An 18,631-nucleotide genomic window follows, 5' to 3' on the forward strand; every position below is an offset into this window, starting at 1 on the left:
GTCTGTGCGGCACAGCCCTCTGTCCTCCCAACAGTGTAGAGCATGCCTGGATATTCGGAATGCTCTGAAAGAACAAGATGCTCGTAAGTAGCAGGAGGGCAATCACCAAAGCTTGAACCACTGTTACCATGGGAGGGGGAGGGCGTTCGGCAAGGCTTCAACACGGCATCTGGGATGCCTGGGTCCCTGGGCTGCAGCCCCGCCTCCACGTCGGACTCCACCTTCCTTCTAGTGCACGTTCTGGGAGGCAGGCTCCAGCACCCGGGTCCCCGCCACCCACCGGGGAGACCCAGGCTGAATTCCCAGCTTCCGGCCGCAGCCTGGCCTACCCTGGCTGTTAAGGTGTTTGGGGCGTGAGCCAGCGTCTGCGGAGGCAGACAGTGTCCCGGCTTAAGGCAGGAACAGGGTGTGACAGGAAGAGCTACCTGGAACTGAAGAATTAACCCCGGGAGGCTAGGTGTGGAGAGCAAGTCCGCGGGTTAACTGCAGGAGGACACGGGGTGGGAGAACCCCACTCTTCGGGAGTTTCATCTCGGGACAACCAGGTTCCCTCAGGCTTCCGACAAAGGGAGAAGAGGAACCATTTTCAGATGAGCCAGTGGCCAGGCCCACCCTAAGGAGACATCATCTCCCCAGAGCCCAATCCAGCCACGCCTGGCCACAGACCGCCCTTTGGACAGCTCTTCAGGAAAGCAGCTGCAGCAAGCCCCTCAGGCTCCAGCACAGTCAAGTTTACCCTTTCAGGGGCAGCGGCCAAGTCCTGCAGCCACTTAACCAAACCTCAGTCACAAACTTAGTAACTTTACAGCTAGTCAACAATGCTTATATATTCAATTTTTCTGTTCAAATAACTGTATGGTTTCTGTTCTCACTGGACCTTGTTGCACTCAAGCAATGGGGCTGGCACACTGTGGCATGGTGCCCCTGTGGTACAGGTTGAGATACCAGTTCGAGTCATTGCTGCTTCCTCTTCTGATCCAGCTCCCTGCTAATGCACCTGGGAAAGCAGTGGACGACGGCCCAAGTGCTTGGGCTCCTGTACCCACGTGGAGACCCAGAAGAAGCTCCTGGCTCCTGGCTGTGGCCTGGCCCAGCTCCGGCTGCTGCAGCCCTCCAGGAAGCGAACCACTGATGGGGAGATCTTTGTCTTTTTTTTCTTTCTTTCTTTCTTTTTTTTTTTTTTTTTGACAGGCAGAGTGGACAGTGAGAGAGAGAGACAGAGAGAGGTTTTCCTTTGCCGTTGGTTCACCCTCCAATGGCCGCTGCGGCTGGCGCACCGCGCTGATCCGATGGCAGGAGCCAGGTACAAATACTGGTCTCCTATGGGGTGCAGGGCCCAAGCACTTGGGCCATCTTCCACTGCATTCCCTGGCCACAGCAGAGAGCTGGCCTGGAAGAGGGGCTACCAGGACACAATCTGGCGCCCCGACAGGGACTAGAACCCGGTGTGCCAGCACCACAGGCGGAGGATTAGCCTAGTGAGCCATGGCACTGGCCTGTCTTTCAAATAACTATATTTTTAATAGATGTAAAGTATAAAGTAAAAACCTCAGCCTATATGATGATGATACACATATAAACAGTTAAAAAGAACTCAACAAAACTTACGATTTCTCTCAATTCAGCATGTTTACTTTTAGATAAACTATTCAGGGAGTGAATATGAATAATAAGAAAAATTTAGAAAATGATGACCTTTGGTGCGATTCATTAAATCCAAACATAAAAAAGACTTCTTAAGAAAACAAAGTGAAACCCTGGGGCCAGAGCTGTGGCACAGCTAGTTCAGCTGCCACATCTGATGCTGGCATCCCCTATCGGAGTGACATCTGGGGTCCCAGCTGCTCCTTTCCACCCAGGTTCCTACTCATGCGCCTAGGAGATAGCAGATGATAGCCCTAGCATTAGGGTCCCTGCAACCCGCCCCTGGCTGCTGTGGCCATTTAGAGAATGAACCAATGGATGAAAGCTCTTTCAAATAAATAGTCTTAAAAAAAAGAAGAGGGGCTGGCACTGCGTGTAGCAGGTTAAGGCCACTGCCTGAAGTGTCAGCATCCCACATGGGCGCTGGTTCAAGTCCTGGCTGCCTGTCTTCCAATCCAACTCTGCTACTGCCTGGCAAAGCAGAAGATGGCTCATGTCTTTGGGCCACTGCACCCACGTGGGAGACCCAGAAGAAGCTCCTGGCTACAGACTGACCCAGCTCCAGCCATTGTCACCATTTGTGGAGGAACCAGCGGATGGAAGACCTCTGTCTCTCCCTTTCGCTCTCTGTCTCTTCCTTTCTCTGTAGTTCTGCCTCTCAAATAAATAAATAAATGTTCAAAAAGAATTTAAAAAAAGAAAAATACTGTAAACCAAAGAGTAAAAGATTCAAATACTTTTTCCCCAAGAAGGGCAATTCAATAACCTTACAGATCTCCTTTAAAAAAAAAAAAAACCCTTAGGGCCAGCACTGTGGCGCAGCAGATTAAAGCCCTGGCCTGAAGCGCTGGCTTCCCATATGGGCGCCGAATTGAGTCCCGGCTGCTCCATTTCCTATCCAGCTCTCTGCTATGGCCTAGGAAAGCAGAAGATGGCCCAGGTCCTTGGGCCCCTGCATCCATGTGGGAGACCCGGAAGAAGCTCCTGGCTCCTAGCTTCAGAACGGCACAGCTCCAGCCGTCGCCGCCAATTGAGGAGTGAACCATTGGATGGAAGCCCTCTCTCTCCCTCTCCTCTCTCTGTGTAACTCTGACTTTCAAATAAATAAATCAATCTTTAAAAAATAAATAAAAAACCCTCCCCTTATTTCTAACATAAAAGTAATCTCTCAGGACAGACATGATGGCATCAAAGGGTTAAGCCCCATCTGCAACACCCGCATCCCATTTGGGTTGTCCCGGCTGCTCCATTTCCCATCCAGCTCCCTGCTAATGCACCTGGGAAAGCAGCAGAGATGGCCCAAGTGCTAGGGCCCCTACACCCACGTAAGAGATGCAGATGAAGTTCCTAACCTGGCCTGGTCCAGCCCCAGCTACTGTGGCCATCTGGAGGGCGAACCAGTAGCTGGATGATCTCTTTCTGTCCCCCCCTCTCTGTAACTCTACCTTTCAAATAAATTGAGTAAATCTTAAAAAAAACTCACACATAAACACACTGCCACACACAGAAATATTAACACAGAATTCCCCCACCTTTATTTCCTTATTATATATTTGAAAGGCAGAGGGAGAGACAGATCTTTCATCCGCTGGTTCACCCCCCAAGATGGCCACCTACAGCTGGGGCTGGGGCTGGGCCAGGCCAAAGTAAGGAGTTTCATCCAGGAATCCCAGATGGGTGCAGGGGCCCAAACACTTTGGGCCATCTCTGCTGCTTTCCCAGACAGGAGCAGGGAGCTGGATCAGAAGTGGAGCAGCCAGGACCTGAACCAGGGCCCACGTGGGATGCCGGTCACAGGCAATGGCTTTACCCTTTACACTGCCACATTGGCCCGAGCCTGTCCCCCACCGACAATTCATTCCAAATCCATTTGATGAGGCCAGACAAGCTAGGCAGCTATCCGCAGAGGCTTGGCAGAATGAGGACAATGTCAAGTCTGCCTGTGGAGGCTTGGCGTGGAATCTGGGAGACAGGCAGACCAGGAGCAGCAGGACTGCTGTGGTCAGCATAAGGCAGGATGTGGCGATGGGATATGGTTTGAATACAGGGGAAACGATTAAAAATGCACCGACAGTATCTGGGTGTCTGAATTCCATGACAGAAGGGAACTGTAAAGATAGAAGGGAGAGAAAAAAACAAAACCCGCGGTACTAAGAATGGAACTGGGGGCAGGTATCTGGCCTAGCACCGCAGCCAAGACCCAAGCTGGGACACCCACATCCCACATCTAAGTAGCTCGGTCCCAGGCCCCAGGCCCAGCTTCCTGCTAACGCCTACCAGGTTGCGGCTCAAGTGCTTCCATCCTGCCACCCACGTGGGAGATTGCTTCAGCCCAGCCCAGTCCCAGATGCTGTGGACACATGAGGAGTAAACCAGCAGATGGGAGATCTTTACCTCTAATAAGTAAGAATAACTGAATGTTTCATTTATCTATTTGTCTATTTGAAAGGCACAGTGAGAGAGTGAGAAAGCAAGAGAGTGAGAGCACAAGATATTCTCTCCCCAAGTGCCTGGAACACCAGGGCTGGGCCAGGCCAAAGACAGGAGACAGAAATTCCATCCACGTCTCCCATGTGGGTGGCAGGGACCAAAGTACTTGAGCCATCATCTGCTGCCTATAAGGACGCATTCATTAGCGAGACTCAAACTGGCACTCTGACATGGGATGCAGACAGCCCAAGCAGTGGCTTCACCTGCTACAATGCCCACAGCAACACTGGCATAAACTTGTAGCCTTAGACACACAGCAAGTGCATAAATAGATACAAATGTGAATGTGTATACGTTAATTATTTTCCTTAACTTGGTAACTGTATTACAGTTATAAAGAGAAGACCCTAATTTGAAAGAAATACATATTACAGTACTTAAAAGGTGACAATAGGAATCATATTGGCAACTTACTGTCAAAACATTCGCTGCATTGTACATACAGGTTTTTCAATTAACTAGTAACTGTTTCAAACTGTAACATATGTAAGAATACAAACTGGGGGAGCCGGTGGGTTAAGCCGCCACCTGCAGTGCTGGCATCCCATGTGGGCGCCGGTTCTAGTCCTAGATGCTCCACTTCAGATCCAGCTCTCTGCTATGACCCAAGTCCTTGGGCCCCTGCACTAGCTGAGACCCGAAAGAAGCTCCTGGCTCCTGGCTTCAGGTTGGCCCAGCTCCGGCCATTGTGGCCATTTGGGGAGTGAACCAGCGGATGGAAGATCGATCTCCCTCCCTCCCTCCCTCCCTCCCTCCCTCTCTCTCTCTCTAGCTCTGCCTTTCAAATAAGTAAAATCTTAAAAAAATAATAGTAATAAAAACTGGACTGGCATTTGACATTGTGCTTAAGCCCCTGCTTGGGACCCCTGCATCCCCGTCAGAGTGCGAGGGTCGAGTCCCGGCTCTCCCACCTGCGCCCCAGCTCCCTGCTGTAATGCATCCCAGGAGGCAGCGGGGTCCCTGCCACACAGCAGATCCACACAGCAGGCTAGGCTTGCAGCTTCAGCTGCCAGACCTGCTGCTGCAGCATTTGGGGAATGAACCTATAAATGGGAAAATCTGTCTCTCTGCCTTTTAAAACAAATGAAAATAAAGATTTAAAAGAATTTTAGGAGCCAGCACCGTGGCACTAAGTTAAGCCTTGGCCTGCGATGCCGGCATCTCATATGGGAGCCAGTCTGAGTCTTGGCTGCTCCACTTCCAATCCAGTTCTCCGCTAAGATGCTAAAGCTTCTGGCTCCTGGCTTCAGATCAGCCCAGCTCTGGCTGTTGCAGCCATCTGGGGAGTGAACCAGAGGTGAAAGACCAACCTCTCTGTAACTATGCCTCTCAAATAAATAATCTGTTTTTAAAAAATGAATTGTTTTTTTGACAGGCAGAGTGGACAGTGAGAGAGACAGAGAGAAAGGTCTTCCTTTTGCCATTGGTTCACCCTCCAATGGCCGCCGCGGCCAGCGCGCTGCGGCCAGCGCACCGCGCCTATCCGATGGCAGGAGCCAGGTACTTATCCTGGTCTCCCATGGGGTGCAGGGCCCAAGCACTTGGGCCATCCTCCACTGCACTCCCTGGCCACAGCAGAGAGCTGGCCTGGAAGAGGGGCAACTGGGACAGAATCTGGCGCCCTGAGCAGGACTAGAACCCGGTGTGCCGGCGCTGCAAGGCGGAGGATTAGCCTAGTGAGCCGCGGCACCGGCCATAAAAAATGAATTTTAACATTATACATTATTTTAACATTATATACAAATAAACAATGCTTAGTTTGCCTGCCTGCTTCTCTATACCACTGACTGAGACTGGCCATGAGCTTCTAGAACTTAAGGTTTATCAGTATGATAGGTGTAAAACTTCATCTTTCTAGAATTGTTTCTAGTTCCTTCACTACACTGAACATTTTCACTTATTTCTTAAATCTTTGGCCATTTTTTATTTTTGTAACTTAAAAGGCTGGGGCATTTCACTGGTTCACTCCCCAAATGCCCACAATAGCTGGAGATGGGCAGGACATGTAAGGCTGGGCCAAAGCCCCAAGCCAAGAACACATACCAGTCCTCACTTGGATGGCTCATCACTGCTGCCTCCCAGGGCCTGCATTATAGGAAGCTGGAGCCAGGAGCCAGAGCCAGGCACTCTTAGGACAGAGATGGGGAGGAGCGGCTGAGCTCCTGCTATCTGAAGGCTGCGGGCTGTGGGTTTGGCACCTCCTGTTTCTGGAGATTAAACAGACCCCGTGCCTGGACCTAATTCCTACCAGTTTAGGGGGCCAAGGCTGAGCTAGATGAAGGCCTGCTCATCATACACCCACTCTAATACCATAGCAGCCTAACAACACACCCACCTGCCACTGTGACAGGAAATACTGGATCAATGGTGACTGCTGGCTTCTGGGAACCTTTACCTTCCTCCTAGGAAAGCCATGCTCCTCCTCCCCTTACTAGCATGCACCTCCCCTTGGGGGCCCCACGTGAGCTGGCACCGTGACTGCAGGTCCACCCCCTCAGTAGGATGCTTGGCCGCTCGTGACCTCTTCTTGGTGAAGTTCAGCACCACACTGGCAGGGGACCACGGAGGCCTGCGGCATCTTAACTGCTAAGGCTAAATGCTGTTCTCTTTCTTTCCTTTTCTTCTTTCTTGTGTTTTCACTTGAAGAATTTGTCTTATTTGCTTAAAACGCAGAGAGACAAAGATCGTGATCTCCCATCTTCTGGTTCACTCCCTAGATGCCAAGAAGAACCAGGGCCAGGCCCAGCCAAAGCCAGCATCTAAGACCCCAATTCAGGTCTCAGCTGGGTGGCTGGGACCCAAGTACTTGAGCCATCACTTGCTGCCTTCTAGGATGAGCATCAGCAGGTGCTGGGATTGGGAGCAGAGCTGGGATGTAAACCCAGGCACTCTGCTGATTCGTGAAGGGGTGCAGGAACCCAAGTACCTCAGTGCTGGAAGGGGTGAGAGTACCTGCTGTGCCAAACACCCATCCCTTGTTTACTTTCAGAATCAGCTCTCTGGCCGGCACTGTGGCGTAGCTGGCTAAGCCTCTGCCTGCGGTGCAGGTATCCCATATGGGCGCTGATTCTAGTCCCAGCTCCTCCTCTTCCAATCCAGCTCCCTGCTAATGTACCTGGGAAAGCAGCAGAAGGTATCCCAAGTGCTTGGGCCCCTGCACCCATGTGGAAGACCCAGAAGAAGCTCCTGGCTCCTGGCTTCAGATCAGCCCAGGTCCAGCCATGGCAGCCATCTGTGAACCAGTGAATGGAAGACCTTTCTATCTTTCCCTCTCTCTTTCTGTAACTCTGCCTCACAAATAAATAAATAAATAAAAGCTTTAAAAGATAAATATCTACTCTGCAAATCAGAACAACCTTTTGTCATTTGTCTTGTAAACAGTCATCCTCTCATATGTCCTTTGACACATTTTGTCACACAAAATCATTAAATCACTACTCAAATTTATTGCAGGCAAAGTACTCCAAGGAATAATTCATTAAAGTGCTTTTTAATCTAAAGTTGTACTATACTGGCATTTTTAACCTTTCTTGATGAATGTCAGATTGTAGCTGTTTGAGTTTTCTGGCTGTTTCTGTTTGGTCTTCTACAATCACATGACCTGCCTAAGACGATGGTGCCTTCCGGTTTCTGATTAGTGACCCCTCACAACAGCACCGCTGGATACGTGGAGGACACTGGTACACGGCTGGTGAAAATGCCTATTGTCTGCGCTCCTAGCGAGGGCGCTGCTACTGCCCCACTACAAACGCGAACACGATGGTGAGCTGGCACTTACAACTCACACCACGTCCTGATCGGCCTTGTCAGCATTGCCACTGCTTTTTCATCATATATGCAGATGATGCACTGTTTCTCATTAATTCAAAAACAGGGGACAGTGAATTAACAGGTAATTAATAAAGACACCCCAAAGTTTCTGATGAACCCTAAACCTGAAATCCACAGTACAGAGTAACTGTGTAAGCACTCTGCAAGTGCAGCGAAGTTCTCAGGACAGCAGGCTCTATGGCACTGAAAACAGGATCTAATTCAGTGACGGCTGGCTCCCATTCTCTCCAGAAGGCAACAGTCTAAGCCTTCATGATCCTGCCAAGGAGGGAAACCAGGCTCCGTAGAAACCTTGGACTGCACCAAAGCATGTGGGCAGATTATAGTGCGCATGTTCTGAAACACTGTAAACATCACCAAGGATAATTACAACCCGCACTAACAGCAATAATACACTGACCTTTCAAAATTATGTTATTTTCCAAAGATGAAGTTGTCCTTGTCCTTTTTTTTTTTTTTTTTTTAAGGATCTCTTTATTTATGTTGGAAGTCAGAGTTACAGCAAGAGGGACAGACAGAAAGGTCTTCCATCCACTGGTTCACTTCCCAAATGGCCACAATGGCCAGGGCTGGGCAAGACCCAGGCTAAGAACCAGGAACTTCATTCAGGTCTTCCATGCAGGTGGCAGGGACCCAAACAGTTGGGCCACCTTCCACTGCTTTTCCTAGGCCTTTAGCAGGGAGCTAGATCAGAAGTGGAGCAGCAGTTACACAAACCTGCGCCCATATGGGATGCCAGCCCTGCAGGTGGCAGCTTTACCTGCTACTCCACTGTGCTGGTCCCTGTTCTCTTTAACACAGACCTGGGATAACAAAAACAATTCCAATAAAATTGTAATCAAGTCACAAAGAGCTATGTGTTCCTTTTTTTTTTTTATTTGTTTTTAAATTTTTTGCTTGTTTATGAGAGGCAGAGAGCGAGCGAGCTACCATCCACTTGTCCACTCCCTGAATGCCCTCATCGGGCTGAGGAACTCAGTCCCCGTCTCCCAGGTGGGCGGCAGGAACCCAATTACTAGAGCCACCACTGCTGCCTCCCAGGGTCTAGACGGGCAGGAAGCTGGAATCCAACCCAGGCACTCCAACACAGGATCAGGCGTCTCTAACTGCAGGTCAAACATCCATCCCGCGCGTTCCAGAGTGAGCGCGGACACCCGTGCTCTGGAAGTGGAACACGGCATGGAAGTGGATATTAAATCAAACGACCTGAACTGCTGAGAACCTGTAAAAATCAAGGTAACGACACAGGAAAAGGGGGAAAACGGAAGAAATACTGGAAGCAGGTAACAGACACATAAAGCCAGGCTTTACACCTACAGAAACGCGGCATGGGGCGCTTCACTGACTGCTGACAAAGGAAAAAGGCCAATCTTCTCAGTAAATGACACTGGGAGGGCCACATGCAAAATGACCGACCGACTGACAGCCTGGCTTCCCAACACGCACGGTAACCTCACAGTGCATGCTGGACCTGAACACAACATCAGAAAGTACGGGGCTTCAAGAAGACACCTACGTGTAAAACTTTGGGATAATGTATTTTCCAGATAGAATACCAAAAGCATAAGCAATGAAGCAAAAACAGAATACTATCAAAATTTCAAACTTTTGAGCTTCCAGGTGTATTATTAAGAAAATGAAGTCTCAAGGCCGGCACAATGGGTTGATCCTCCGCCTGCAGGGCCGACATCCCACGTGAGGACTGGTTCTAGTCCCAGCTGCTCCTCTTCTGATCCGGCTCTCTGCTATGGCCTGGGACTTGTCCTGGCACTTGGGACCCTGCATCCACTGGGAGACCGGGGAGAAGCTCCTGGCTCCTGGCTTCGGATCAGTCCAGCTCCAGCCATTGTGGCCATCTTGGGAGTGAACCAGAGGATGGAAGACCTCTCTCTCTCTCTGTAACTCTTTCAAATAAACAAATCTTTAAAAAAAAAAATCTGTAAAACATGTAAGTAGAAATGTCACCATAAAAGAGGGTGAGCGTGGTCATTAATCATTAGAGAAGTGAAAATCACAATGACATCATAAATGCAGGACATTCTGGCCAATGCACCACAGAGAGGAAAGACACCTGCTGGAGGGGAGGGACGGGGCGGGGCGGAGTGGGAAGCGCAGGCCACACACAGGACTGATTTCCAGGGCACAGCACTCCACGGGGAGCAGAGCAGCACCAAGGGCACGCCCACGGGGTATACGGACTGCAACAGGGCGCCACTCTGCAGAGGGAGGCGGCGGGGCGGGGCGGCGCTAGATGGGAACTAAGAGAACACAGTGAGATCTGGCTTTGCGGCCACTGAGACTGCTATGATCAACAAGACAACCCAGGCGTCACCATGACAGAAGCTGCACCCCTCCTTCCCAGGCAGCTGCTCCCAGAAAGTCACTGACTTCCCCAAGGTGACTGCAAATATATTTCCACGAGCACACACAGGTGGGTATCCACAGCATTTTATTTAAAACAAAAAAGCAGCAACAGGGCAACTATGTGTCGAGTGATATGAAGACAGGTGCTGCCGGGGCACAGTTTCAGGTACAAATTAGCACAGGTGCTGGAATCTTTGTGAGCCTCAGAACATGAGAGAGAGAGAGGAGGAAGGTGTGACCCCGTCTATATGAAACGGCAGATAAGATGAACGTAAACCCCAGAGTGGGTTAGTTATGACAGCAAGGACTGACAGCAAGTGGACGCCGGGTTTCCACACGCACTGCTGCAGAAGGCTGGGATTCACCAACCACTGCCGCACTCTCCAGTTACAACTGGTACACGCATCTTGGTGTATGCATTATGTTTCACCGAGGCCAGCCACAAACCCTGTATTATATAACAGTATGCTTAGGCTATTTAAAAATAAGGAATGAAAACAGCTTCTTTGGAGAGTAGGAAATGGGAAGGCAAGAGGAGAAGGGAGCGGGAACTAGCTGAGGGAGGCCAGCAGCGTCTGCAGGTGAGAGTGCTGCCTGCACACCCACATCCCCCGTATCCCCTAGCACAGTGCTGGTTTGAGCCCCAGCTTCCAAACCAGCACCCCTCTAAGGCACCTGGGAAGGCAGCGAGTGCTAGCCCAAGCACTTGGGCCCCTGCCACCCAAGTGGAAGACCAGAATGGAGTTCCCGGCTCCTCCTGGCTTCAGCCTGGCCAGAGATAGCTACTGCAGCCATTTGGGGAGTGAACCAGCAGGTGGAAGTGCTCGCTCTCTCTGTCGCTCTTTCAAATAAAGTTAAAAAAAAATTAGTCTGTTTATTTGAAAAGTAAAGCTAGTGAGGGAGAGACAAAAAGATTTTCTATCTGCTAGTTCACTCTCCAGATGGCCACAATGGCCAGGCTGAAGCCAGGGGCCAGAAACCAGGAGCTTCTTCCAGGTCTCCCACATGGGTGGCAGGGCCCAAGCATTTGGGTCATCTTGCACTGCTTTCCCAGGCACAGTACCCAGGAGCTAGATCAGCAATGGGGCAGCTGGGACACGAATTGGCAACCATATTGGATGCTGGCATCACAGGTGCCAGCACCCAAATAAATAAGCCCCCAAAAAAAAAAAAAAAAAAAAGTTGGTCTTTCACATTAAATTCCCATATAAATTGGCAGGGGGACTTAAATTTTATCTCTAACCATGGAATTGGCAATGAACTTCTGATTAGCACTTATTAAGCAAATTCTCTTTTGGGGTTTTAGTACCAGGACATTAACAAATAATGTCACAACTAGAACAAATTTATCATCACTGCTAATTTCTCATCAAAACAATACAGCAATTTACAAGTCAAAATGTAACCTTGGAGACTAAGGAACTTCGTTTTCTAGAACTGGTTCTAAAGGCAGTGGGACTTACCAGAGTCCTCCGCGGGCTCGGTCTTCACTTTGATGGGGCCACAGCTGGAAGAGAAGGAAGAGGGTCCAGTGGGGTGGTGGTAGAGCCCCTGCCTCCACACTCAGAGGCACTGGGGCTCCACGCACGCGCGCCCGACCCGGGGGGACGCCCAGCACAGCCAACCCACAGCTGACATGCTTATTTCTTGCATAAGCAAGAGTTGCCACCTGAATTTAGTACTTTAATTCTAATCTACCTTTTGAGGAAAAAGGACAACAAAGCAACACGGAGTTGCTGGTTAACTTTCAAAGCCACTTTCCTACAAGGCTTTCCAATTTGCAGTGCGGAACAATACCGGCCTTCTCCTAGGAGGCACCACTACACAGAACTACCAAGCCCCAAAGCAGTATGTTCACGAAAATCCCCAAGTGACTTAACTACATATGAAACTCGGAGATGTGTGACACAGGCCTTTCTAATATCCCAACAATTAAAATCGAAAACTTGGTGAGGAATCTCATAGAACTAATCAAATTACGCTTTACCTTCCACCTGGAGACAAGATCGACCTGTCAGGATCTGTCACCATCACGCGACCACCTGTGCACCAGAAAAAATTAGATTTAGGCTTTCTCAACAATTCAAACATGCCTAGTATTTCCGAAGGCTTCCCCGAAGAGCGAGCGAGTGAGTGAATGGCGGGTGTCAGGTCTGGGCTATTTCTGTAGGTACTCCAGCAGTTCTCCCTAGATCACAGGAATAACCACTCACAGCTTTTCTTCTCCTCGCTCATCAGCAGCTTCTTTAAAACAAACCAAGTTCTCTGAGAGGCAGAGAGACAAGAGAGGTGATGGCTCAAGTACTTGGGTCCCTGCACCCGTGTGGGAGACCCAGGTGGAGTTCCATGTCCCTGGCTTGGGCCTGCAGGCATTTGGAAAACAAACTAGTGGATGGATGAGTGAGCTGATGGCTCTACCTTTCAAATAAATAAAATAAAATAATACATCTGGCTCAAAGAACTGGGCAAGAGTGACTGCTAACAGGTATGGTGGGGTGTTCTAGAATTCTACAGAAGTGACAGTAGCATAGTTTACAGATACACTAAAAATGATGGGGTTATACTACTGAAAATGACAAATTATTTATTATTTAAATTATACTTCAGATTAGAATTTGCAAAAAAAGGGGGGAAGGATTCCAAATTTTCAACACCAGATAAATGAGTAAACTGTGATATGTCAGCATTGTACATGGGTAAAAATGGACTACTGATCAGCAATTTATGAAGAATCAACTATTGATATCCGAAACAACCTGGACAAAATTAAAAATAAGAGGCCAAATAGTAGGCACATTGTGATCCTCTTTACACACAAATCTGGGAAACGCAAACAAATCCACGTGGCAGCAAAAAGGACGCAGCAGGCAGGCGCAGAAGGAAGGGGCGTGAGAAAACTGGATCCTGGGGTATGAGTCTCACCATGCACACGCGGGCCCAGGATGAACCACCCGGGGGTTTTACATCCCGTGTACCTCATCGTATGTCAAATATACCTCAAGGAGTCATTAAATGTTTTTTTAACACTGGAGACTAAAAATGCCATTACAACAACTTTCCAATTATACTTTCAGGGTTGAATGGCAAGAAAAGCTGACCCACTCATTAGGGAACACCACACAGCACTGGTCTCTAACTAACAGCCAGAACGCCAGGTCTCCAGATGAGTTTCTAGGGGCCAACGCTGTAGCGCAGTAGGTTAGGCCGCCACCTGCAACGTCGGCATCCCATGTGGGCGCCAGTTTGGGTCCAGCTCCATGCTAATGCACCAGGGAAAGCAACAGAAGATGATCTAAGTACCTGAAATTCTGCCTTTCAAATAACATAAATAAAATCTTTATAAAAAAAAGTTTCTAGAATAAATGGCTTCATAAACTATAAATGGGGGCCAGCAAACAATATGGTGCAGCAGTTGAAGCTGCCGCCTGCAGTGCCAGTATCCTGGCTGCTCCACTTCTGATCCATCTCTGTGCTGGGAAAGCAGCAGAAGCTGGCCCAAGTCCTTGGGCCCCTGCACCCGCCTGGGAGACCTGGAAGAAGCTCCTGGCTCCTGGCTTCGGATAGGTCCAGCTCCACCTGTTGCAGCCATCTGGGGAGTGAACCAGCAGATGGAAGACCTCTGTCTTTCAAATAAATCAATATTTAAAAAAAAAACTATAAATGGCACACTAGGACCACCTAAAGTACCATACAAATACTGATCCAAAATGAATACATTTTCTCAAAAAACTAAATTACGTAAAATAATGTGTTGATTATCTTGACTAGGACATTCTACAACACATACATATATCAAAATATGTTCTTGTACAAGACAGAAACAATTCTAGGACGATTTAACAAATTAATTTTAAAAGCGTTTTGAGCCAGTGCTGTGACTCAATAGGCTAACCCTCCGCCTGCGGTGCCGGCACCCGGTTCTAGTCCCAGTCGGGGTGCCGGATTCTGTCCCGGTTGCCCCTCTTCCAGGCCAGCTCTCTGCTGTGGCCCGAGAGTGCAGTGGAGGATGGCCCAAGTGCTTGGGCCCTGCACCCCCATGGGAGACCAGGAGAAGCACCTGGCTCCTGGCTTTGAATCAGCACGGTGCACCGGCCACAGCGGCCATTGCGGGGTGAACCAACGGAAAAGGAAGACCTTTCTCTCTGTCTCTCTCTCTCTCACTACTGTCCACTCTGCCTGTCAACAACAACAACAACAACAACAACAAAAGGCATTTTGAGGCAGGCATTGTAGCTCAGTGGGCCGCCTCTTGAGACATCCTCATCCCATATCATAGTGCTAGGTTTGAGCTCCTGCTGCTCCAGCCTTCCCAATCCTGCTTTCTGGTAATGAACCTGAGAAGACAGTACATGATGGCCCAAGTGCTTGGGTTCCTGCCACTCAGGTAGGAGACCTATATAGAGTTCCCCGGCTCTTGGCTTTGGCCTGGCCCAGCCCTGGCCATTGTGGGCATTTGGGGACAGAACAAACAAATGGAAGACATCTTTTTCTCTTTCTCTCGGTTTCTCTTTGCCTTTCAAATAAACCTCTGATAAAAATGTTTGAAGTCTAAATTTACTTTTTTTCAAGTTTAAGATTTACTGATTTATTTATTTGAAAGAGCAATAGATAGAGAAGAAAGGCAGAGAGAGATCTTCCATCTGCTGGTTTACTCCCCAAATGGCCAAACCGGCAGGGACTTGGCCAGACCAAAGCTAGGAGCATAGAGCTCCATCCGGGTCTCCCACATTTGAGTGGCAGAGCCCCAAGTACTAGGTCCGTATCCTGCTGTCCTCCCAAGCACAACAGCAGGGAGGTGGATCAGAAACACAGCAGCCAGCACTTGAACCTGAGCTCCGATATGGGATGCAGCACAATGCCAGTCCCAGATGGCTGGAATCAAAAGACAACGAGGTAGGTGGAGATGAGCCGAAATTGGGGCATTCACACCGCTGACAGGAGTAGGAAACAAGGCAGCGCTGTGGCAAACACTCAGCAGTTTCTTAAAGGCTAAATGCAAATTTCCCTGAGGACCCACCAATTTTACTCCTGGTGTATATCCAAGAGAAATTAAGATTCCGGTTCAGACAAAACCTTGTCCAAGTATTTTCTCCTTAGTGTTACTCATCTTGGTCCAACGTGGAAACAATGAAAATAGCTATCCACTGGTAAACGGAGACAAGGAAACAGGCAGTGCACCCGGACAATGAAATGAATACTTAGCATCCTGCAGGAAAAAGAACAAACTACTGTCCCATATGGACAAGCTCACAAGAAGCTCAAGTGAAAAAAGCTAATCTCAAAAGGATACATGTTGCATATTCCATTAACACAATACTCAAGGAATAACTCAGGAGACAACAAAAGCATTCTAAAATTAGATTGTGATGATGGCTCTAAGTCTGTTTTAAAATTGTTCAGATTATAAACTTACTAAAAAGCATTTAATTTGGGGCCAGCACTGTGGCACAGCTGGTTAAAGCCCTGGCCTGAAGCGCCGGCATCCCATATGGGCACTGGTTTGAGTCCTGGCTGCTCCACTTCCAATCCAGCTCTCTGCTATTGCCTGGGAAAGCAGCAGAAGATGGCCCAAGTCCTTGGGCCCCTGCACCCACATAGGAGACCTGAAAGAAGCTCCTGGCTCCTAGCTTTGGATCGGCGCAGCTCCAGCCGTTGCAGCCAATTGGGGAGTGAACCAGCGGATGGAAGACACCTCTCTCTCTCTCTCTCTCTAACTGCCTCCCTCCCTCCCTCCCTCCCTCCCTCTCTCTGTGTAACTCTTTCAAATAAATAAATAAATCTTTACAAAAAAACTTTTAAAAAAAAAGCATTTAATTATATACTTAAATCAGGTGAACTTTATGATATGCAATATACCTCAATAAAATTGATTTTAAAATCCACCTTTTCAGCCGGTGCCGCGGCTCAATAGACTAATCCTCCACCTAGCAGCACCGGCACACTGGGTTCTAGTCCCGGTCGGGGTGCCAGATTCTGTCCTGGTTGCCCCTCTTCCAGGCCAGCTCTCTCCTGTGGCCCAGGAAGGCAGTGGAGGATGGCCCAAGTGCTTGGGCCCTGCATCCCATGGGAGACCAGGAGAAGCACCTGACTCCTGCCTTCAGATCAGCGCGGTGCGCCAGCCGCAGTGCGCCAGCCATGGCGGCCATTGGAGGGTGAACCAACGGCAAAGGAAGAACTTTCTCTCTGTCTCTCTCTCTCACTATCCACTCTGCCTGTTAAAAAAAAAAAAAATCCACCTTTTCACCACAATGAGAAAAAAAAGTTAACAGAAAATAAAAAGTGTGTGTTGTTTTTTTTTCCTGTACGTGTCTAAGAAATGTCCAATGATACCGGTTGTTTACTTTCAGAAGACTCAAATAAGCCTGGCTCCCAAGGGTAACCACTCTTTGTCACGTTTTCTCTTCAAATGAAATGGCCAGATGTCCCTAAAAGAAGTCCCGCGGAATCCTCCCCTCTCCAAGGGCCCATCTCAATGTCTTCTTCGCAAACGACAGGTGAACCCTGCCTCCACATAAGTGCCACGGCACCTGCTGACTCGGGCGTGCAGTGTGGATGCCCGTCCCTGCCCTCACCACTCTGTAACTGTGCCTCTTCCATGGGAGACCAGCTCGCACAAGTCCTAAAGATGCCCCCGCACAGCGGTGTGCCCGGTTCTCAGCAGTGCCTCACCTGCTCACTGAACAGCGGGGTAAATCAAATCCTACTCACAATCCCGGGGAAGGGAGACACATCCCGTGCTCGCCTACGATCTCAGGACTGCAAACGTAAAACCCTGAGTCCATCACAGAACGAGAAGCTGAGCTGAAAATAAAAAACCACGTCGCCACATTTCCAGCTCCGTGAGCCTTCACGGGGTTGTAGCCACAGCTTAACGTCGCACCCCAAACGGTCTCACACCATAGGCTCCAAGAAAATTAAAAAGCCACTGTAATGAATTAAAATCCGGCAAGAAAAAACAGAGTTTAGACGAAGAGTCAGCTGCTGGGCATGCACAACAGTCACTTACCTAGGTGCTTCTTTGGCTCTAGGAAAGGCCTGCATCAAAACAGAACAGAGATGGTTATGTAAAGACACAGAGTCATCGAGAGGCGCCAATCAAGTGGCTTCCACACCCACACAACTCCTGCCACACTCGAGTTAGATGAACACGCTGGCCATGGGCAAGGAGGGAGGGAAGCACTTCACCTCTTGATGATAAATGAAATCCCTGCTTTGTTCTCCAAAATCCACTTCAGGGTTGCAAGATCGTAATTCTCAGGGTGTTTAAAGGCGACCCCTTCCGGAAGCCCCTGGACCACCACAGCCGACTGGTCTCGCAGCATCTTCTCATACGGAACAGGTACCACTGTGGACTTGCCTAGAGCTTTCCCTGAGAGAGAGGGCAAAGAGGAAACTGATCATCACGTGGCCAACGTCGGAACACCGGACTGTCACTAACTTACCAGGCACTCCTGCTTCCCCAGAACCTGCACTGCAGCACTGCTTTACAAGGACTCCGATACTCCCACGCTAGAAACTTGACCCTGGGGCCGGCGCAGTGGGAAGCAGGTTAACCACGCTAGCATCCCACGTGTGTGCTGCTTGTTCGAGTCCCGGCTGTTCCACTTCCGATCCAGCTCCCTGCTAATGGCCTGAGAAAGCAGCAGAAGATGGCCCACGTAATTGGGACCCCCTGCATCCACATGGGAGACCCAGAAGAAGCTCATGGTCCTAGCTTCAGTCCGGCCCAGGTCTGTCCTTTGAGGCCATTTGGGGAGTGAACCAACAAATGGAAGACCCCTCTCTCCCTCTTTTTTTACCTCTGTCTGTAACTGTGCCTCTCAAATAAACAAATAAATCTCAAAAAAATTAAAAAAGAAACCTGAAACTGACCCAGAATTCTAATGAAAACTACATAAAAGACGTGACTCTAAACCCACACCAAAGCAGAAAACCAGTGGCTTAGTTCTTCCCTGTTCTCCTTCTTTAAGGTGGGCCCATTCTGGTCATACATAATTCAGCCTCAGAACACGGCAGCCCAAGAACTCCAACTATTACCACAAACTACCAGGAAACGTTAGCTGATACGATCAGTGAACGCTTACCAGGTAAACACAACTTCCGTCCACTTCCCGCTCTGTTCGGACTGTCCGCATCTGTCAGACACCAACTCCTCAGATGCTAGAAACAGTGCAAAGTCTACCTCTATCTTCTCCCTCTTGGGCTTCCTTTTTTTTTTCTTTCAAGATTTTATTTATCTGAGAGGTAGAGTTACAGAGAGAGGGAGACACACAGAGGTCTTCCATCCACTGGTTCACTCCCC

The 18,631-nt window shown here is 49.2% G+C and overlaps 1 protein-coding gene across 11 annotated transcripts in view; it reads right to left on the bottom strand.

Annotated features, from left to right (window-relative positions):
- Nucleotides 1-18,631, bottom strand: part of GTF2I (general transcription factor IIi) — a 102,877-nt gene that overhangs the window by 51,071 nt on the left and 33,175 nt on the right. For all 11 annotated transcript variants that reach the window (XM_051841224.3, XM_089321980.1, XM_089321981.1 and 8 more), the window contains 4 exons: nt 17,515-17,698; nt 17,336-17,364; nt 12,317-12,371; nt 11,793-11,836 (listed from right to left, as the gene is read on the bottom strand). In XM_051841224.3, the coding sequence (XP_051697184.1) occupies nt 11,793-11,836; nt 12,317-12,371; nt 17,336-17,364; nt 17,515-17,698 (312 nt within the window). The remainder of the gene's footprint in view (nt 1-11,792; nt 11,837-12,316; nt 12,372-17,335; nt 17,365-17,514; nt 17,699-18,631) is intronic.

Source organism: Oryctolagus cuniculus, chromosome 19 (genome assembly GCF_051225735.1).
Source record: "Oryctolagus cuniculus isolate XC-2025 breed Fujian yellow rabbit chromosome 19, ASM5122573v1, whole genome shotgun sequence".
Lineage (NCBI taxonomy): Eukaryota > Metazoa > Chordata > Mammalia > Lagomorpha > Leporidae > Oryctolagus > Oryctolagus cuniculus.